Source organism: Hippocampus bargibanti, linkage group LG18, assembly GCF_051943395.1.
Source record: "Hippocampus bargibanti isolate YZ-2025 linkage group LG18, ASM5194339v1, whole genome shotgun sequence".
In the NCBI taxonomy this organism is placed as follows: Eukaryota; Metazoa; Chordata; class Actinopteri; order Syngnathiformes; family Syngnathidae; genus Hippocampus; species Hippocampus bargibanti.
Window position 1 is genome coordinate 11123437 of NC_142751.1, and position 17304 is coordinate 11140740.

The 17304-nt window shown below is 39.6% G+C and overlaps 1 protein-coding gene across 1 annotated transcript; it reads left to right on the plus strand.

Annotated features, from left to right (window-relative positions):
• Positions 1–713: 713 nt before the first annotated feature.
• LOC148884613 (E3 ubiquitin-protein ligase RNF34-like) lies at positions 714–14527 on the plus strand. The gene is made up of 7 exons (XM_089020994.1): positions 714–860; positions 4650–4868; positions 7805–8266; positions 11297–11567; positions 11659–11682; positions 11780–11821; positions 12965–14527. Exons 1-7 carry the CDS (start codon positions 855–857, stop codon positions 13147–13149), a joined length of 1209 nt encoding a protein of 402 aa, XP_088877120.1. The 5' UTR covers positions 714–854; the 3' UTR covers positions 13150–14527.
• The last annotated feature ends 2777 nt before the right edge of the window (positions 14528–17304 follow it).

Consider the following 17304-nt stretch of genomic DNA (forward strand, 5'->3'; position numbering starts at 1 on the left):
ATCACTGAATTTACTCATTGATTAACGAAAAGCATGAATAGTTTTTCGATCGCCACCAGACGGCGCACATTCCCCACACAAACACAAATGATTTATATCATGGTGACAGTAGAAAATCGTTTTGGAAATATTTGGTATAGCAGCAGATAGTATACGTACAATAAACTGCCACTGTCTGTCTGCAGTCCTATGCGTTCGTAATATAATTTTACCATCCGGATATTTTGGACTATAGGACAATACTCAGCATCTCGGAAGCGATCATGTTATGCTATCTAAAGTCGTCTTTCTGTCCTGAAAAGCTCCCAGCAAGGACTGGTTATGCGAATCAGGAAATAGCTTAAATGTCTGTACTGCATCATGCACAAACTAATTCTCACAAATCCATTATCTGTCGTGAAATTTGACTGGAATGATGCACCTGTGTATTTTTCATCCGTGGATAAATTTATGACACGTCAAAAACAAGCTCGCGAGTTTCACCTTATTTGACTGGTGGTGCGAAGGAAATAAAAATGCCGACCGAGAGAAATTGCCGCTGTGTGGAGATTAAAAAAAAACGTGACACGGAGCCAAGGGCTCGTACATACGTCTTTCCGCACGTCTCAGTTACGTAAACACTGATTGGCTGTTGAACGCTCAGCCTTTGTACGGCGTGTTTTGATTGGCTGCCGAGCTCGTCTTTGGCAATGACGTCCTACCTACTACACACATACACACGTACACACAAAGCTCAAACATAAAAAGGCAGGAGAAGAGGCAAGACGTAATGGCTAATGGCTTGACTCTGTCCGTGCACTTGCGATGACCGCGGCTCTTGCATTACCCTGCACTTTCCTTAAACGGGCGGCGTAATGAAGGTAAGCGCCACCCCCCTCGTCGTTCTCCACAATGTCATCTACTTGTTTCTGGTGACATGTCAGTGACTCACTTATGTTTATGGAGCTTATTCGCACAATGCTACAGCTCCATTGCTAAGGTGATTGATTACAGTTTACGATGGCTTATGTAAGGAGGCTTCTAGTGCAATGGTAGGTAATTTTCGAGACTTGTCATGGGTTATCTTGGGTCATGGTGTGTGTTTTTGTGTGTTATGTGGTTGATGCGAACGAGAAAAGCTGCAACGTGAATTCAGCTCCCCCTAGCACACACACACTTGGAGAGTTCAGTGCATGTAAAGACGCTGCAGCTACCTTCCATTCATCGCTTTAATCCGCTCTAACGAGATCTAAGGGGGCGGGGGGAAGGGGGGGGGGGGGGTCGTCTACACGAGGAGCATATTTTTGGGGATGTCTCGGGGAGGACGCGAGGATCGCCCCTCTGCTCCACACTGTATGTCAGGGTTCTCCCCGGTGTGTGTTGCCTGCAGATGAGGATGGTAGCAATGACGTCATATGCTCCACCACAACATGCAGTATGTGCAGCTCTTTCCCTGACAAGATATGTCTTAAAGCTATGCGTCTGTGTGTATTAAATGACAATTTATTCAATCAATATTTCAATTTGTCATTCCGCAAATGAATATTTGGTGAGATTCAATGCAAAACTATTACAGCTCACTTTTGATTGGCGTCCGGTTAAAAATAGCTTTTGTACTTTGGTTTCATATTGCAGCGGCGCACTCTGCATCATACTGGCAGATGTGTTGCAGAATGTTCTCGTCATTCGAACGTAACTAAGAAATTGCTGCTTTGTTGTTTTAACAATAATAATAATAATAATAATAATAATGTACTATAGATGAAAACATTATTTTTATGGTATATTTGCATATTTCCAGTCTTAGTTTGCTGTCAGACAGTGACACAAAGCCAGCAGTAATGATGACCAGTCAACTTATTATGAGCTTGATTGTAATATGTGATTTTATTTTTATTTTTTTTACTTTAACATCTGAATTACATTTCCTTTTAAATTAGAATTGCCGCACTATTCGCTTTCATTTAGCCCAAGTGCATTAGCCCGTCTCCAAATAATGGATGTGACACTTTGTTGATTAATCTGAATCCAATCAAAAAAGCATCTCTTTTTTTCTGGCCCAGTTGAAAATAAATCTCCATAAAATGAGCATATCGGGAAGGCAGTAAGAGAGAGTTTCTGCTATGTTTTAATGCCGTGCAGTGTCCTGCAGCTGTGGTTTTTGTTCTGCAGGCTAGAAATGTATTTCAGTTCCACCTTCTAGTCTCCTAAATCTTTTTTTATAATGCAAGAACAAATCTTAACCATCTTGGTCGTAGCTTTGAGTTTTATCTCATGTCACACATGAGATTTTGCTACTTTGTGGGGGCTTCTTCGACACACATCGGCAATTTGCACAGTGTAGATTTCAGTTTCTCTTCTGACTGCTGGATACATACCATTAAACAGGCATTTATGCATTCATCTCCTGGTTTTACTCTGTGCCCGAGAGAGGAAAGAAAAACAGATTTTCTTCAGAGGGAAACAAGTTTTGTAGTATGCAAGGTATTTTTTCCCCTCAATTAGACACCTGGAAGTGGATGACTATCATAAATTGCCAGTCTCGAAGTGTGGTAAAAAGACTCCCCCTGGTGGTAGATGCAAGCATTACTGAATGAAATAGTCAAACTATCGGAATAGTGTCACTGTGGCTTATACAGTAAAGTCTCGTTATATCGAGATCGGTTATATCGATAGTGCTGTTTATTACGATACTATTTCTATGAACGCACGGAGAAAATTATATGCCGCAGGAGCAGATATATCGATAGTCTGGTTATATCGATATTTTTTATATGTGTTGGAGGAGGGAAAAATGTAGGCAGGCTGAAAATGGTCTTGAGCGGACCGGATTTAGGGGCGTTTGCAATGTATGTAGTATATTCATTAACTAATTAACCGCCAGATGATGTGCAAAAATGTGTCCACTCAAGTGCCAGGGGTTTTTGTCATTGTCACTTGAAATCTACACACAGAATATTGCGTTTTAGGACTACATAATACAGCGTTAGAAACCTTAGCCTCTTCTTTCATCTGAAAAAAAAAGTTAATTCCTAAAGTATATGGGTTTGGAGTTATATGAGCTTGAAATGAGGGTAGCGGTACAAAATACAATTCAATACATATTGTACATATTAGTTTATATCGCGCTTTAACAACAGCTGAAACTGGAACGAAGCGCTAAAATGGAAAAAAGGGAATTTCTGCCAGCGCTTTATCCGCACCCAAGCATGAAAAAACAAAACCCGAAAAAATTTAGATATGGCGCTCTATGTCATATTTTCAATTTGCGAAAAAATTTGTGAATGGCAGTGAATGTTTGTGCTATACATTTCATATAAAGTGACTCTTTTTGGCATTTAATATTTTGATATTGGCCACTAATCTCTGCAGGACACTAAAAATGCATCATGTCATGCCTTTTTTAACCCTGCAATAATGCACTTTATGAAATAGGATTTCATTTAATTCCTTCATCACCAGCTTTAATTTGCATTAATGCAGTCTATTAGTTACATTAAACTGTAACATTTGCATGCAAATGACTTATTGTTCTATTTCTTTTAATTGTTACTTGATGTCATTCTGTCAATGTTACTCACAAAGAAAGAAACATCAATGAAAACAAAGGTCCGCTTGCTGTTCACTTACAATCATATTAAATAGACATGCCTGCAGGGTTTGAGCTTCCCCTTCGACGCATTTAGTGCCTTGTTCTCTGGATTACGTAAACACTCCCAAAGCAGACGGCTGAGATCACATCACAGCGTGTTTGTGACAAGTAGGAGCCGGGAGGGAGCCACCCGGGAAAGCGGAGGTCAATTATAGTATTGTTTAGTGTAAATAGCTTCACAATGTGTGCCTGTGTGTGTTTGTGTATGTGTAAACTTATCAGAATGGGTGGTCCACACTTCTTACCCGGACCTCACAAAACAGTTGAAACAAGAATGTGTGTGTGTGTGTGTGTGTGTGTGTGTGTGTGTGTGTGTGTGTGTGTGTGTGTGTGTGTGTGTGTGTGTGTGTGTGTGTGTGTGTGTGTGTGTGTGTGTGTGTGTGTGTGTGTGTGTGTGTGTGTGTGTGTGTGTGTGTGTGTGTGTGTGTGTGTGTGTGTGTGTGTGTGTGTGTGTGTGTGTGTGTGTGTGTGTGTGCTTTTAACTCATTTGAATTGGAACAAACTGCACCAAACTGAATCCACATCAGCATGAGCGTTAGCAAAAAAATGCTATATAAACTAGCCATGTCATAGCAGTTACAGCCTCCGCCCCAAAAAATAAAATAAAATTATTATTTACAAATATATTTTTTTTATGTTTGAAATTTGGTTCGCATGGGGCAAAGCTTTCGCAAACATAGTCCCCACCATGTGGCAAAAATGTGTAGGAGTGCGTGTGTTTGTTTGTGTGCATGTGTGTTAGTGTGTTCAGTCCAACCGAATTGAGTCACTCCAGATTAATTACAGTAATCCCCCGTTTATCGCTGGTGTTACGCACCATAAAGAACGTTTGATAAGGAAAATCAGCGAGGTCGTCATCTCCAGTATATTGAGTGAACGCTGGCGTGGGTGGCTGCCGCTCCTCACCCGCAAAAAAAAATATCCATCCTGTGACTGTAAAGTGTCCTTGAGAATTTTTAAAAGCGCTTATAAATTAAATGCATTACTATTATATTACTATTATATTTGTCCTCAACAGGCGGGAGCCTCGTCCATGTGGGCGTCATGCTGCGGGCTGCTAAACGAGGTGATGGGTACAGGCACGGTACGGGCGCAGCAACCCGGCTTCGGGGCCGGGGCCGGGCCTTTTCGCTTCGCCCCTAGCGCAGGGTATTCCACGTACCCGCCTCCTAGCTCGGGAACCGCCGGGCATCTGTGCAAGGCCTGTGGACTGGCCTTCTCTGTCTTCAGGCGTAAGGTAAGCAAGCCTGTTATTGGAATGTCATGAATGACAAGTTGTTACTGTCATTCAGTTGGCTAGCTAGCTGGATAGCTAACTGGCTGGTTATCTATCTATCTATCTATCTATCTATCTATCTATCTATCTATCTATCTATCTATCTATCTATCTATCTATCTATCTATCTATCTATCTATCTATCTATCTATCTATCTATCTATCTATCTATCTATCTATCTATCTATCTATCTATCTATCTATCTATCGCTAGATAGAGCTAGCTAGCTAGCTTTCTATCTATTTGAGTAACTTCCGGGGTGAGTGAACGCTGGCGTGTGTGGCTTCCGCTGCTCACCCACAGAAACAAACTTCCTGTGACTGTAAAGTGACCTTGAAAGTTTTGAAAGGCACTTATAAATTATTATTATTATTATTATTATTATTATTATTATTATTATTATTATTATTATTATTATTATTATTAATCCAATTACCCAAACAAAAATGGCAGAAGCATTTGGACCAAAAAACATATATCACCTCTCCATAAAACTCTCAACCTTTCCTATGCCGTCTTTACAAATGATACCAAAAATCATGTAAATCATATTCTGTCACGCTGACATTTCTGCAGGGGATGGTCATGTCAGAGTATAATGGCAGAGTGCAGGCGTGTGCCAGTCAGACGGGCACGTGCCAGCTTCCTGCTTGCTTTCACTGCACAAAGCACTCTCAGCGATGAGTCGCCGTGATATTTCTAGGCCACCTTTTTTTTTAATAAGTGTGGAGGGGGATTAACGAGCAAGTGATAGCGTGGCAATGTGTCGATGATGATGACACATTTGCGCGTGAGTGATAAGCAAATGTTTACCAATTGGAATGACCTCCTTTCACAGTCATTTCACACGTCAGTCAACCCAATTGCTCGGTGTAAAAATGGATGGCGAGTTTCTGATTTTTATTTTTTATTTTATTTTGTGAAACAATCTAATTCCAGCCACCCCATTAAACTCATTCACTGCCATTCACGAATTTATTGTGGAATTGGAAAATATGACGTGGAGCGCTATTTCCGAATTTGTACGAGTTTTGGTTTTTCATGCATGGCTCCCGATAAAGCACTGGTCAGACCTCTGGGCATGTTTGTTTTCCCTTCCACCAGAAGGTAGCATTTTCCTTTTTTCCAGCGCTTTGTTCCAGCTTCATACAAACCAATATGTATTGTATTTTATTTTGGACTGCCACCCTCATTTCAAGCTGATATAACTCCAGACCTATATAATTTAGGAATTAACTCTTTTTTTCTGAAGAAAGAAAATAATACAAGTAACATCCGGCTTACGACCGGGTTCCGTTCCGACCAAATGGTCGTAAGTGAGAATAGGCATAAGTCGAAACCCATTCAAAATGTTGAATAGAGCTCGTCGCCATGTTAACGCTTTGCTACAGCTTCAGCTGTTGTTAAAGCACTAAATAAATCAGTATATATGTATTGCATTGTGTTTTGGACAGCCACCCTCATTTCAAGCTCACATAACTACAGACTCATATAATTTAGGAATTAACTCTTTTTTTTCCTGATGAAAGAAGAGTCTAAGTTTTTTTATGCTGCATAGAATGTTTATGTAGTCCTAAAACTCAATATTCTGTGGGTCCTGAAATTTGAGTGAAAATGACAAAAACCCTGGCACTGGAGCTGACACATTTTTGCACACATGTCTGGCAGTGAATGAGTTAAGGAGATAAAATGTGTTTTATTTCATTATCAGATGTGTGACATTGTATTGAGTTTTTTTAAAGTGATGAATATGACATAGGGGCTTTGCAGGGCACCGTTTTCGCACATCATCTGACAGTGAATGAGTTAACAGTTATTGTGATTGGATGTGCAATGATTGTCCCAAATATTCACATTCTTTGAAAGAATTCAAACCAGCCACGGTGTTGGTTCTGCATCAGGTGGACTGCGTGATGACTGACATTTCTGGGTTATATCCCAACAGTATGTGTGTATTCACCATTCCAAACAGCAGCTGCAATGAGCTCAGCGCCGCCTTCGGGGGAACATTTTGGAGTATCAAAGATTGGATAGATTCAAGATTATTTATAAGGAGCCGAGAGAGGCGCAATCAACCCTTTTAAAACGCTGACAGGAATCAGACATGCACATGTGCAGTATTTAAGAGCATTTCATTAAATGATGCTCGAGTGGAATGAAAAAGAATGACAGATGACATCCCTGCCTGTCAATACTGAAAAACTGGAAAGAAATCCAACTATTTTTTTTGTCTGTCATATGCATGTCTGACTGAATATGGCTTTAAAAGGTGTAGCCTGGTCTGGTGAGTGACATGGGTGTCGGTTATGGATGTGTTACAACAAAGCAAGCGTTGAAAGAAACACATTCCTTGACACCCACGTCACTCACTGATTCAATGCCCATCCAATTCCCTCACATGGTGACTGTCAGAGATGTTCGTTCGGACACTGTGAACAAAGACTCGAACACAGGGAGATTGTCTTTTACTGCCGGAAGGGGACGGAGCCATTCATGACAGACGCCCAACCTCCGCAGCCCTCTGCCTAGCTATTATTGAGAGTATATGCTAATTTTAGTGATACATTAGTAAAACATAGTCTTGATTTGAATACCTCCCCCCCTGGACGTCCCAAGCACCAACAACTATAAAACAACAGATCCTAGACATTTTAATTGGTTGTTCTTTCCCTGAACTGATAAACGTGTAACCTGGCTAATTACCTCTTCCTGTGAAGGAGTTTACCAAGTCGTAAATGAGTCCGGGGCCAGATGACAGTTTAACAGGCCGTGTCTGTTCACCTCAGATTGACCCCAGATTTTCTGTGCTTCCATTGTGGGCCTTCTAAGCATGAAACTTTTAAATATGCTAACTTCTATTCACTATCAGTGACTAACGATGTCCTTTCCTCAATAGCACGTGTGCTGCGACTGCAAGAAGAGCTTCTGCGCCTTATGCTCTGTGCTGCAGGAGAACTTGCGCTGCTGCTCCACTTGCCACTTATTGCGGGGAACCGCCTTCCAGAGGCCACGCCTCATGCAGTTGCGTGTCAAGGACCTACGGCAGTACTTGCTGCTACGCAACATCCCCACCGACACCTGCAGGGAAAAGGAGGATCTGGTGGAACTAGTTTTATGCCACCGGGGAACCCGGGAGACGCCGCGACCTGTGATGGTGATGCAGGAGGAGGAAGAAGAACAAGAGGAAGCGGATGGAGGTACGCCCGACGAAGAGGAGGGACATGATGAAGATGATTCAGACAGTCTCCACTTCTCGCCGCCCTCCCCCGCCGGCTCAACATCAGAACAGTCACTTGGATCCGCCTCTCCGGGAGTCGTCGTGCTCAGCCCAAGTGACAGCTCAGGGACCCAAAGCCAGGTGACACTGACACACAAAATGACACTACAGTTAACTCATTCACTGCCAGACATGTGCAAAAATGTGTCCACTCCATTGCCAGGGTTTTTGTCATTATCACTCGAATTCCAAGACCCAGAGAATATTAAGTTTTAGGACTACATAAACATTCAATGCAGCGTAAGAAACATTAGACTCTGTGGTTTCATCAGAAAAAAAGTTAATTCCTAAATTATATGGGTCTGGAGTTATATGAGCTTGAAATGACGGCAGCTGTCAAAAATACAATGCAATGCATACATATTGGTTTATGTAGCACTTTAAACTGATGTTGTTAAATGAATGACTAAAGGAGAAAGAAATTTGCATTTAGTCTGAATATTGATTTATTTATCTAGCTAGCTAGCTATTTGCTATCTATTTGCTATTTAGCTGGCTATTTATTCACTATATAATTATCTATTAGCTACCTATTGGCTAGCTAGCTTTCTATCTATTTGAGTTACTTCCGGGTTGAGTGAGCGCTGGCGCGTGTGGCTGTAAAATAAAATGTATCCTGTAACTGTAAAGTGACCTTGAAACTTGAAAGGCGTTTAGAAATTAAATGGATTATATTATTATTTAACAACATTAAACAAACCGCTAACATGGAAAAAAGGGACATTCTGCCTCCTTGCGGAAGGGATAAAACATTGCCAGTGACCATGGCCAGCGCTTTATCGGCATCCCTGCATGAAAAACCAAAACCCGTTTTCAATTCCTGAATCAATATGTGAATGGCAGTGAATGAGTTAATCCACTGGAATTTGTCATTTCAACAGAGGAGGAAGCATGATGCAAAGTGCACAGGAAATTGTGCGTGTGTGTTTTGTGTTATGATGCAGTGTTAATATAGTGCTTAGCATTGCGTTTGGTGTCAGCTGCGTTGCTTCGGGGAGTTGTCAACCTGCGCGTGTGTTACATAACTGACTCAGCCTATGTAAGCGACCTAAAAAAAGGCAAAGGGCTTAAGCCGCCTTGCTCGCTGGTCTGCATGTACACATAGAGATGCGTGTCCGTGCACGCGCAGTCACAGTCAGTGTCTAAATGCTGCTGCCGCATGAATGCAGAATCCACTCTGTGGGGTGAAAAATCGACATCATTGTTGTTGAATTCAGCTGGAAAAATTCTAGAGAAGGGCTGAGCAAACTTTTGTACACAAAAGATTTTTAAAAGAGACAGGTGGGGCTTTTGTAAGGCAGAAAAACCAAATACAATAAAGAAACATAACTAGATGGATGGATGGATAGGTGGATAGATGGATAATGTGCTGGCTAGCTGACCAAATGCATTATTAATACATTGGAGAAGGAATTTGCCTGAACACACACACACACACACACACACACACACACACACACACACACACACACACACACACACACACACACACACACACATTTCTGTTTCAATGGTTTTGTGAGGCCCGGATAACTCCAGATAAGGAGTGAGGACCACCGTTGCTAAGTTTCGAGAAGAACTAGTGTTACATTTGAAGACTAAATGTCACCCCATTTCCCACTTCAACTTTTTTTTTTAAACAAAGCAATAAAAAGTGGACTTAAAGCAGGAGTGAGGTTTCTGAATGGGTACATTCAAAGTCCTCACCCCTATAGTGAATTTGTTTAAAATATCATTTGACTTTTTGTGGTATGAACTTTTTCCTCTCATTAACCACGCACAGACACACACATAAACACACACAGTGAGTAAAAAGTGTGTGTATCCAAGTGAAATGAAAATACACATCAAAAAAATCATTTTGGGTGAATTTGTTAGGACCTCTCTGAAACTTTAACGGATGCATATACAGATCGTCTAGAAGCCTTTAGAATGAAAAACTTGTGAGGAACGGCCAAAACGTCCTCACTTGTCAAAAATGTCCTCACTACGTATGTTATAAAATGTTAGTGGTCCTCACAAGACTATACATACACACACACACACACACACACACACACACACACACACACACACACACACACACACACACACACACACACACACACACACACACAAGTTGAATGAAGTACTGGCTCATTTTCCACTACTGAACATTTCATTGATTCCGTCTCCTTTCATTCCTGACCTCCATCTTCAAAGAAAATCATTAAGCGGCAAGTTAAGTGTGTGGCGTGCGTGCAGCGAAGGGCGTACTCAAATATGTGTCTTGTATTAGATAACAGAACAGATGTACTTCAACGCTTGAGTCCTTCTGTGCGATACTGAAAGTCATCGCGTAATGAAGTGTATTGTGCGATAGTATCAAGGACTTGCTTCACGGTGAGACATTAACAAAATTAGAGTTTGGAAATTGGTTATTATTATGATGTTCGGATTGAAGGTAAAAATTATCACTCAGCGTTGTTTGACTTTATTATTTGGAAGGAAAAACCATGTATTCACCGTAGTAAGAAGAGATAGTATGTTTTAAATGGACCAATAATCAATAAGCTAGCAATTCCATGTAAATGACAGTATTACTATTTATTTGTTTATTTATTCATTTTGTCTGTATGTATTTATTTCTTATTATTTATATATATTTTCTATTTTGATATTTATTCATTTTTATGTTTCGTTATTTTTATGTTTAATTATTTTTACATTTGTATTTATTTTTATTATGTATGTATTTATTTATTTTTAGTGTTTTTATAGTGTATTATTATTATTATTAAAATTAATATTGATATTATTAGCATTAATATTATTATTATTATTAGTATTATTATTGTTCCTACTATTATTACTATTACTCTTATTGTTCCTACTATTATTACTACTACAACTACTATTACTACTATTATTATTACTACTACGACTACTATTACTACTACTATTATTACTACCACTATTACTACTATTATTCCTATTATTATTATTATTATTATTATTATTACTACTATTATTCCTACTATTATTATTATTATTATTACATCTTTTGCAAAATCACTGTGCGGATATTTCCCAAACTGTCACGTGTTCCTTATGTTGTTGCTCCTATGTTAGTTTTCCCCTCAGGAGCCCGAGGACACGGCAAGTGTGTCCTTCCTCAATCTGGAGCAGAGGGCGAGCCCGACGCAAGGGATCAAGCAAAGGAGGGTCCGCGCCTCGCTGTCCGATTTGGATGACGAGGACGCCATCGAGAGGCTGTCGGTTCGCCAGTTGAAGGAAATCCTCGCCAGGAACTTTGTCAACTATTCGGGCTGCTGCGAAAAGTGGGAGCTGCTGGAGCGTGTGCATCGCCTCTACAGAGAAAACGAACTCAATAGGAAGTCTAGTAAGCTTCGATGGTTTTCAAAATGTGATATTTTACCTCTTGACATTTTAACATGACCTTTTTTTTCTCTACATTCTTTTGTTCTCTATAGTGGAAAATGTAAGCATGACTGCAGGTAAGTACTTCCTCGCTATTTGACTGAGATGTCTGACGACGAGCCCCCCCCCCCTCTTTTTTAACATTAACCCTGTCCTATTTTTTTCTCTACTTAGTGGTTGCATATCCTCCCCCTTTGTGCAACAGTGCTGTTGGAGGTAAGTTATTTTTTATGTTTATATATGTTTCTCTACCTACAAAGAATAATGTTTAATGGGTTAGCCAATTAACAAGGAGTCAAATTGCTGACACCAGAACACTCACCAGGACACACCACATCTTTGAAAGTCATATATATATAATGCCAATTACAATTCTACATGGACAAAAACATTATACCTGCATATCACATGTTAACTCATTCACTACCAGACATGTACAAAAATGTGTCCACTCCAGTGACAGGGTTTTTGTCCTTGTCACTCGAATTCCAGGACCCGTAGAATATTGAGTTTTAGGACGACATAAACATTCAGTACAGCGTTAGAAACCTTAGTCTCTTCTTTTATCAGACAAAAAAAATGAATTAATTCCTAAATTATACGGGTTTGGAGTTATATGAGCTTGAAATGAGGGTGTCGGTACAAAATACAATGCAATACAAATATATTGGTTTATATTAATAATAATACATTTGATTTCTAAGCGCCTTTTAAACCTCTCAAGGTCACTTTACAGTCACAGGATAAGTTTTTCTGTGGGTGAGCAGTGGCAGCCACACGCGCCGGCGTTCACTCAACCCGGAAGCCACTCAAATAGATAGAAAGCTAGCTAGCTAATAAATAGCTAATAGATTGCTATTAGATAGCCAGCCAGATAGCTAGCTAGATAGCTAGCCAGCCAGACAGTGTATAGATAGCTCTTCGATAGCTAGCCAAATAGCGTGCTAGATAGTTAATAGATAGCCAGCTAGATAGCCAACAGATACCTAGCTAGACAGCGAATAGATAGTTACTAGATAAGTAGCTAATAACATTGCACTAGCTAATGTATTGCACTTTATATAATATATAATAATATTGCACTTTAACAATAGCTGAAGCTTGAACAAAGTGCTAACATGGAAAAAAGGGAAATACTGCCCTCTTGTGGAAGAGAAGAAACATTGCCAGAGGGCATGTCCAGCGCTTTATTGGCACCCAAGCATGAAAAAACAAAACCCGAACAAATTTGAGCGCTCGACGTCATATTTTCAATTCATGAATAAATTCATGAATGGCAGTGAATAAGTTAATTTGCATATTCATATCAAATCATGTGACTCCAGTCTGTCAGTGTTTGACATTATTTGCCTTCCGCAGATGGTGTGAAAGTCCAGCTGGCCTCCGACGATAATCTTTGTCGCATCTGCATGGACGCCATCATTGACTGTGTTCTACTGGAGTGCGGCCACATGGTGACTTGCACCAAATGCGGAAAGAGGATGAATGAGTGCCCCATCTGCAGGCAGTATGTCGTGCGGGCCGTGCATGTCTTCAAGTCCTAGAAAAACTCTCGCCGTTAAAGACGCTGAAATGGGTACGAGCGGCCTGGACTGGCGGTTCCTGTGTAGCACGGCAGGGGTTCAAGTTGACACGGTCGACTACAACATGTGCAATACTTAAAAAAAAAAAAAATGAGACTTAAGTGTGTGTGAGTGTAAGAATGCGTGTGCTTTAAAGGACAACCGACACCATTTTTTTGTTTCTTAACTGACATCAGAAAAACGTTTTATAGCATCTAAAATACCCAAAACATTCAGGCTGATATTTTAGTCAAATGCAAAACACCAATAAAAATGACTTAAAGTGGCCAAAATCTGCCACAAATCAGCTCGAAACTGGTGATTTTCAGAAAGTCCCGCCCCCAGTTTGTGACATCACGCCAAGTCGTCTTGCCTTGCTCAAGAAACAAAACAATGGGCTCACAGAGTTCAGATTCGGAGAAGATGATTTCTTGATTCAAATAGTTCTGAAGAGGAAAGCATACATGTTTGCAATTGATTAAAGGAGTCCTCCCATATCAATTTGATCTGTCAATGACAGCAATGTAGAACCCAGAAAAAGCACAAGATGGCGCCCAAGCTCCGTTGGAAATGGGCTGATTTGTCTGCTGGGAATTTGTGTCAACTAGTAGTCTTGGTGCAACACACAACGATTCACCATTGCGTTATTTATGTGTTTTTCTTCTAATTTCGCCATCAACACGGATCAACACGAAGTTTTCAGACCAAACAAAGTACAGCAAAATGCATTGTGTGTGGCTTTCTCGGTCAGGGGCGTTCCAACTTGTCCGGAGGCGTCGGTTGTCCTTTAATGAATATAAAATATTGGTAACAGCTCATTTTATGTTAGCAGATAACGCCAAATAACATGCCAATACCCTCATCCTCCAAATTTTACTTTTCAGAGACAGCAAGTTTGATGTGATGCTATTTAGCAGTTTAGAGGAAGGGTTCATATGTGTTGGTATCATTTCCAAATGTTATTTTAGAGCACAGTGATTTAATTGTAGTAGCCAAACCAAGGGCGTGAGCAAATACAGTAATTTTCAATGTGGTACCACCACCTGCAAAATAGCAGAACTTAGATTCCCTCGAGATCGCAAACGTCAGTGATGACAAATCAATTTTGCACTGTTCAAAACATAGAAACAACACCCTCTACTCTCTCCATCACTGGATTATGTTTCACATATGTTGTGAAGGACTTTGTTTGATATACGCTAATCCACGGTTACAAAAACAAAAACAAATATATATACAGAATTGTAATTGTTACTGTAAATGTGTTGCATATTGATAGCTTCTATTGTTGTTCAATTCTCAATTAAATGTATATTTTTTCATGGACCAGAGCAGGGGTGGCCAAGCAGTCAGAGACTCAGCCATTTTTTTGTGTTACTCAAAACACACACACACACACAAATTATGTTGCAGTTTCGAGGCATTTTTGCCCCCCACCCCTCTAAAAAACGACAATGTATAAGATGTTTGTAGCTGACAAAAACAACCATGTATAGTAAGGCATTTCTAGCCAGACAAAAAAAAATAAACGACCATATATTAGGGGATTGGTAGCACGGAAAAAAACAACCATGGTTTGGAAGGCGTTTTTAGGTACAAAAAAACACCATATATATTAAGGCGTTTTTAGAAGAAAAAAAACGGTCATGTATAGTAAGCCGTTTTTAGCCAAAAAAAAGTGATCATGTATTATGAGGCGTGTTTAGTCGAAAAAAAACGACCATGTATACGAAGGCATTTTTAGCCGAAAAAAAATGACCATGTATAGTAAGGCATTTTTAGCCCAAAAAAACAACCATTTATAGTAGGGCGTTTTTGACCAAAAAAACGAGCATGTATAGCAAGGTGTTTTTAGCCGGAAAAAAACGACCATGGATAGTAAGGCATTTTTAGCCGAAAAAAAACGACCATGTATAGTAAGGCATTTTTGGGCCGAAAAAAACGGCCATGTATAGTAAGGCATTTTTAGCCGAAAAAAATGACCTTATATAGTAAGGCATTTTTGACCAAAAAACGACCATGTATAGTAAGGCATTTTTGACCAAAAAACGACCATGTATAGTAAGGCGTTTTTGACCAAAAAAACGACCATGTATAGTAAGGTGTTTTTAGCCAAAAAAACGACCATGTATAGTAAGGCATTTTTAGGCCCAAAAAAACGAGCATGTATAGTAAGACGTTTTTAGCCGAAAAAAACGGGCATGTATAGTAAGACGTTTTTAGCCGAAAAAAACAAGCATGTATAGTAAGGCTTTTTAGGTGAAAAAAACGACCATGTATAGTAAGGTGTTTTTAGCCAGAAAAAAACGACCATGTATAGTAAGCACTTTTGGGTTGGTACTCTCCTCATTGCTGCAGCAGATGCACTGTGGTCCACTGGTTAAGATATCAGCGTAACAGTGGCATGGTCAAGGGTTCAAATCATGCTCCAGAACTTTTATAAAATGACAAACTTTCACCCCCCAAAAAAAACACAATGGAGAGCAAGGCATTTTTAGCCGAAAAAAACCCGACCATGTATAGTAAGGCATTTTTGGGCCGAAAAAAACAACCATGTATAGTAAGGCATTTTTAGCCGAAAAAAAACAAACATGTATAGTAATGCATTATTAGGCCCAAAAAAAACGACCATGTATTGTAAGGCGTTTTTAGCCGAAAAAAACGACCATGTATAGTAAGACGTTTTTAGCCAAAAAACAGAGCATGTATAGTAAGGCTTTTTTAGGTGAAAAAAAACGACCATGTATAGTAAGGCATTTTTGGGCCGAAAAAAACGACCATGAATAGTAAGGCATTTTTGGGCCGAAAAAAACGACCATGTATAGTAAGGCGTTTTTAGCCGAAAAAAACGAGCATGTATAGTAAGGCATTTTTGGGCCGAAAAAAACGAGCATGTATAGTAAGGTGTTTTTAGCAAAAAAAACGACCATGTATAGTAAGGCGTTTTTAGCCGAAAAAAACGACCATGTATAGTAAGGCATTTTAGCTGAAAAAAATGTCCATATATAGTAAGGGGTTTTTAGCAAAAAAAACGACCATGTATAGTAAGGCATTTTTAGCCGAAAAAAATGACCATGTATAGTAAGGCATTTTTAGCCGAAAAAAAACGACCATGTATAGTAAGGCATTTTTAGCCGAAAAAAATGACCATGTATAGTAAGGCGTTTTTAGCCGAAAAAAACGACCATGTATAGTAAGGCGTTTTAGCCGAAAAAAAAGACCATGTATAGTAAGGCGTTTTTAGCCAAAAAAAACGACCATGTATAGTAAGGCGTTTTAGCCGAAAAAAAAACAACCATGTATAGTAAGGCATTTTTGGGCCGAAAAAAACGACCATGTATAGTAAGGCGTTTTTAGCCGAAAAAAATGACCATGTATAGTAAAGCATTTTTGACCCAAAAACGACCATGTATAGTAAGGCGTTTTTAGCCGAAAAAAACGACCATGTATAGTAAGGCATTTTTAGCCGAAAAAAATGACCTTATATAGTAAGGCATTTTTGACCAAAAAACGACCATGTATAGTAAGGCATTTTTGACCAAAAAACGACCATGTATAGTAAGGCGTTTTTGACCAAAAAAACGACCATGTATAGTAAGGTGTTTTTAGCCAAAAAAACGACCATGTATAGTAAGGCATTTTTAGGCCCAAAAAAACGAGCATGTATAGTAAGACGTTTTTAGCCGAAAAAAACGGGCATGTATAGTAAGACGTTTTTAGCCGAAAAAAAACAAGCATGTATAGTAAGGCTTTTTAGGTGAAAAAAACGACCATGTATAGTAAGGTGTTTTTAGCCAGAAAAAAACGACCATGTATAGTAAGCACTTTTGGGTTGGTACTCTCCTCATTGCCGCAGCAGATGCACTGTGGTCCACTGGTTAAGATATTAGCGTAACAGTGGCATGGTCAAGGGTTCAAATCCTGCTCCAGAACTTTTATAAAATGACAAACTTTCACCCCCAAAAAAAAACACAATGGAGAGCAAGGCATTTTTAGCCGAAAAAAACCTGACCATGTATAGTAAGGCATTTTTGGGCCGAAAAAAACAACCATGTATAGTAATGCATTATTAGGCCCAAAAAAAACGACCATGTATTGTAAGGCGTTTTTAGCCGAAAAAAACGACCATGTATAGTA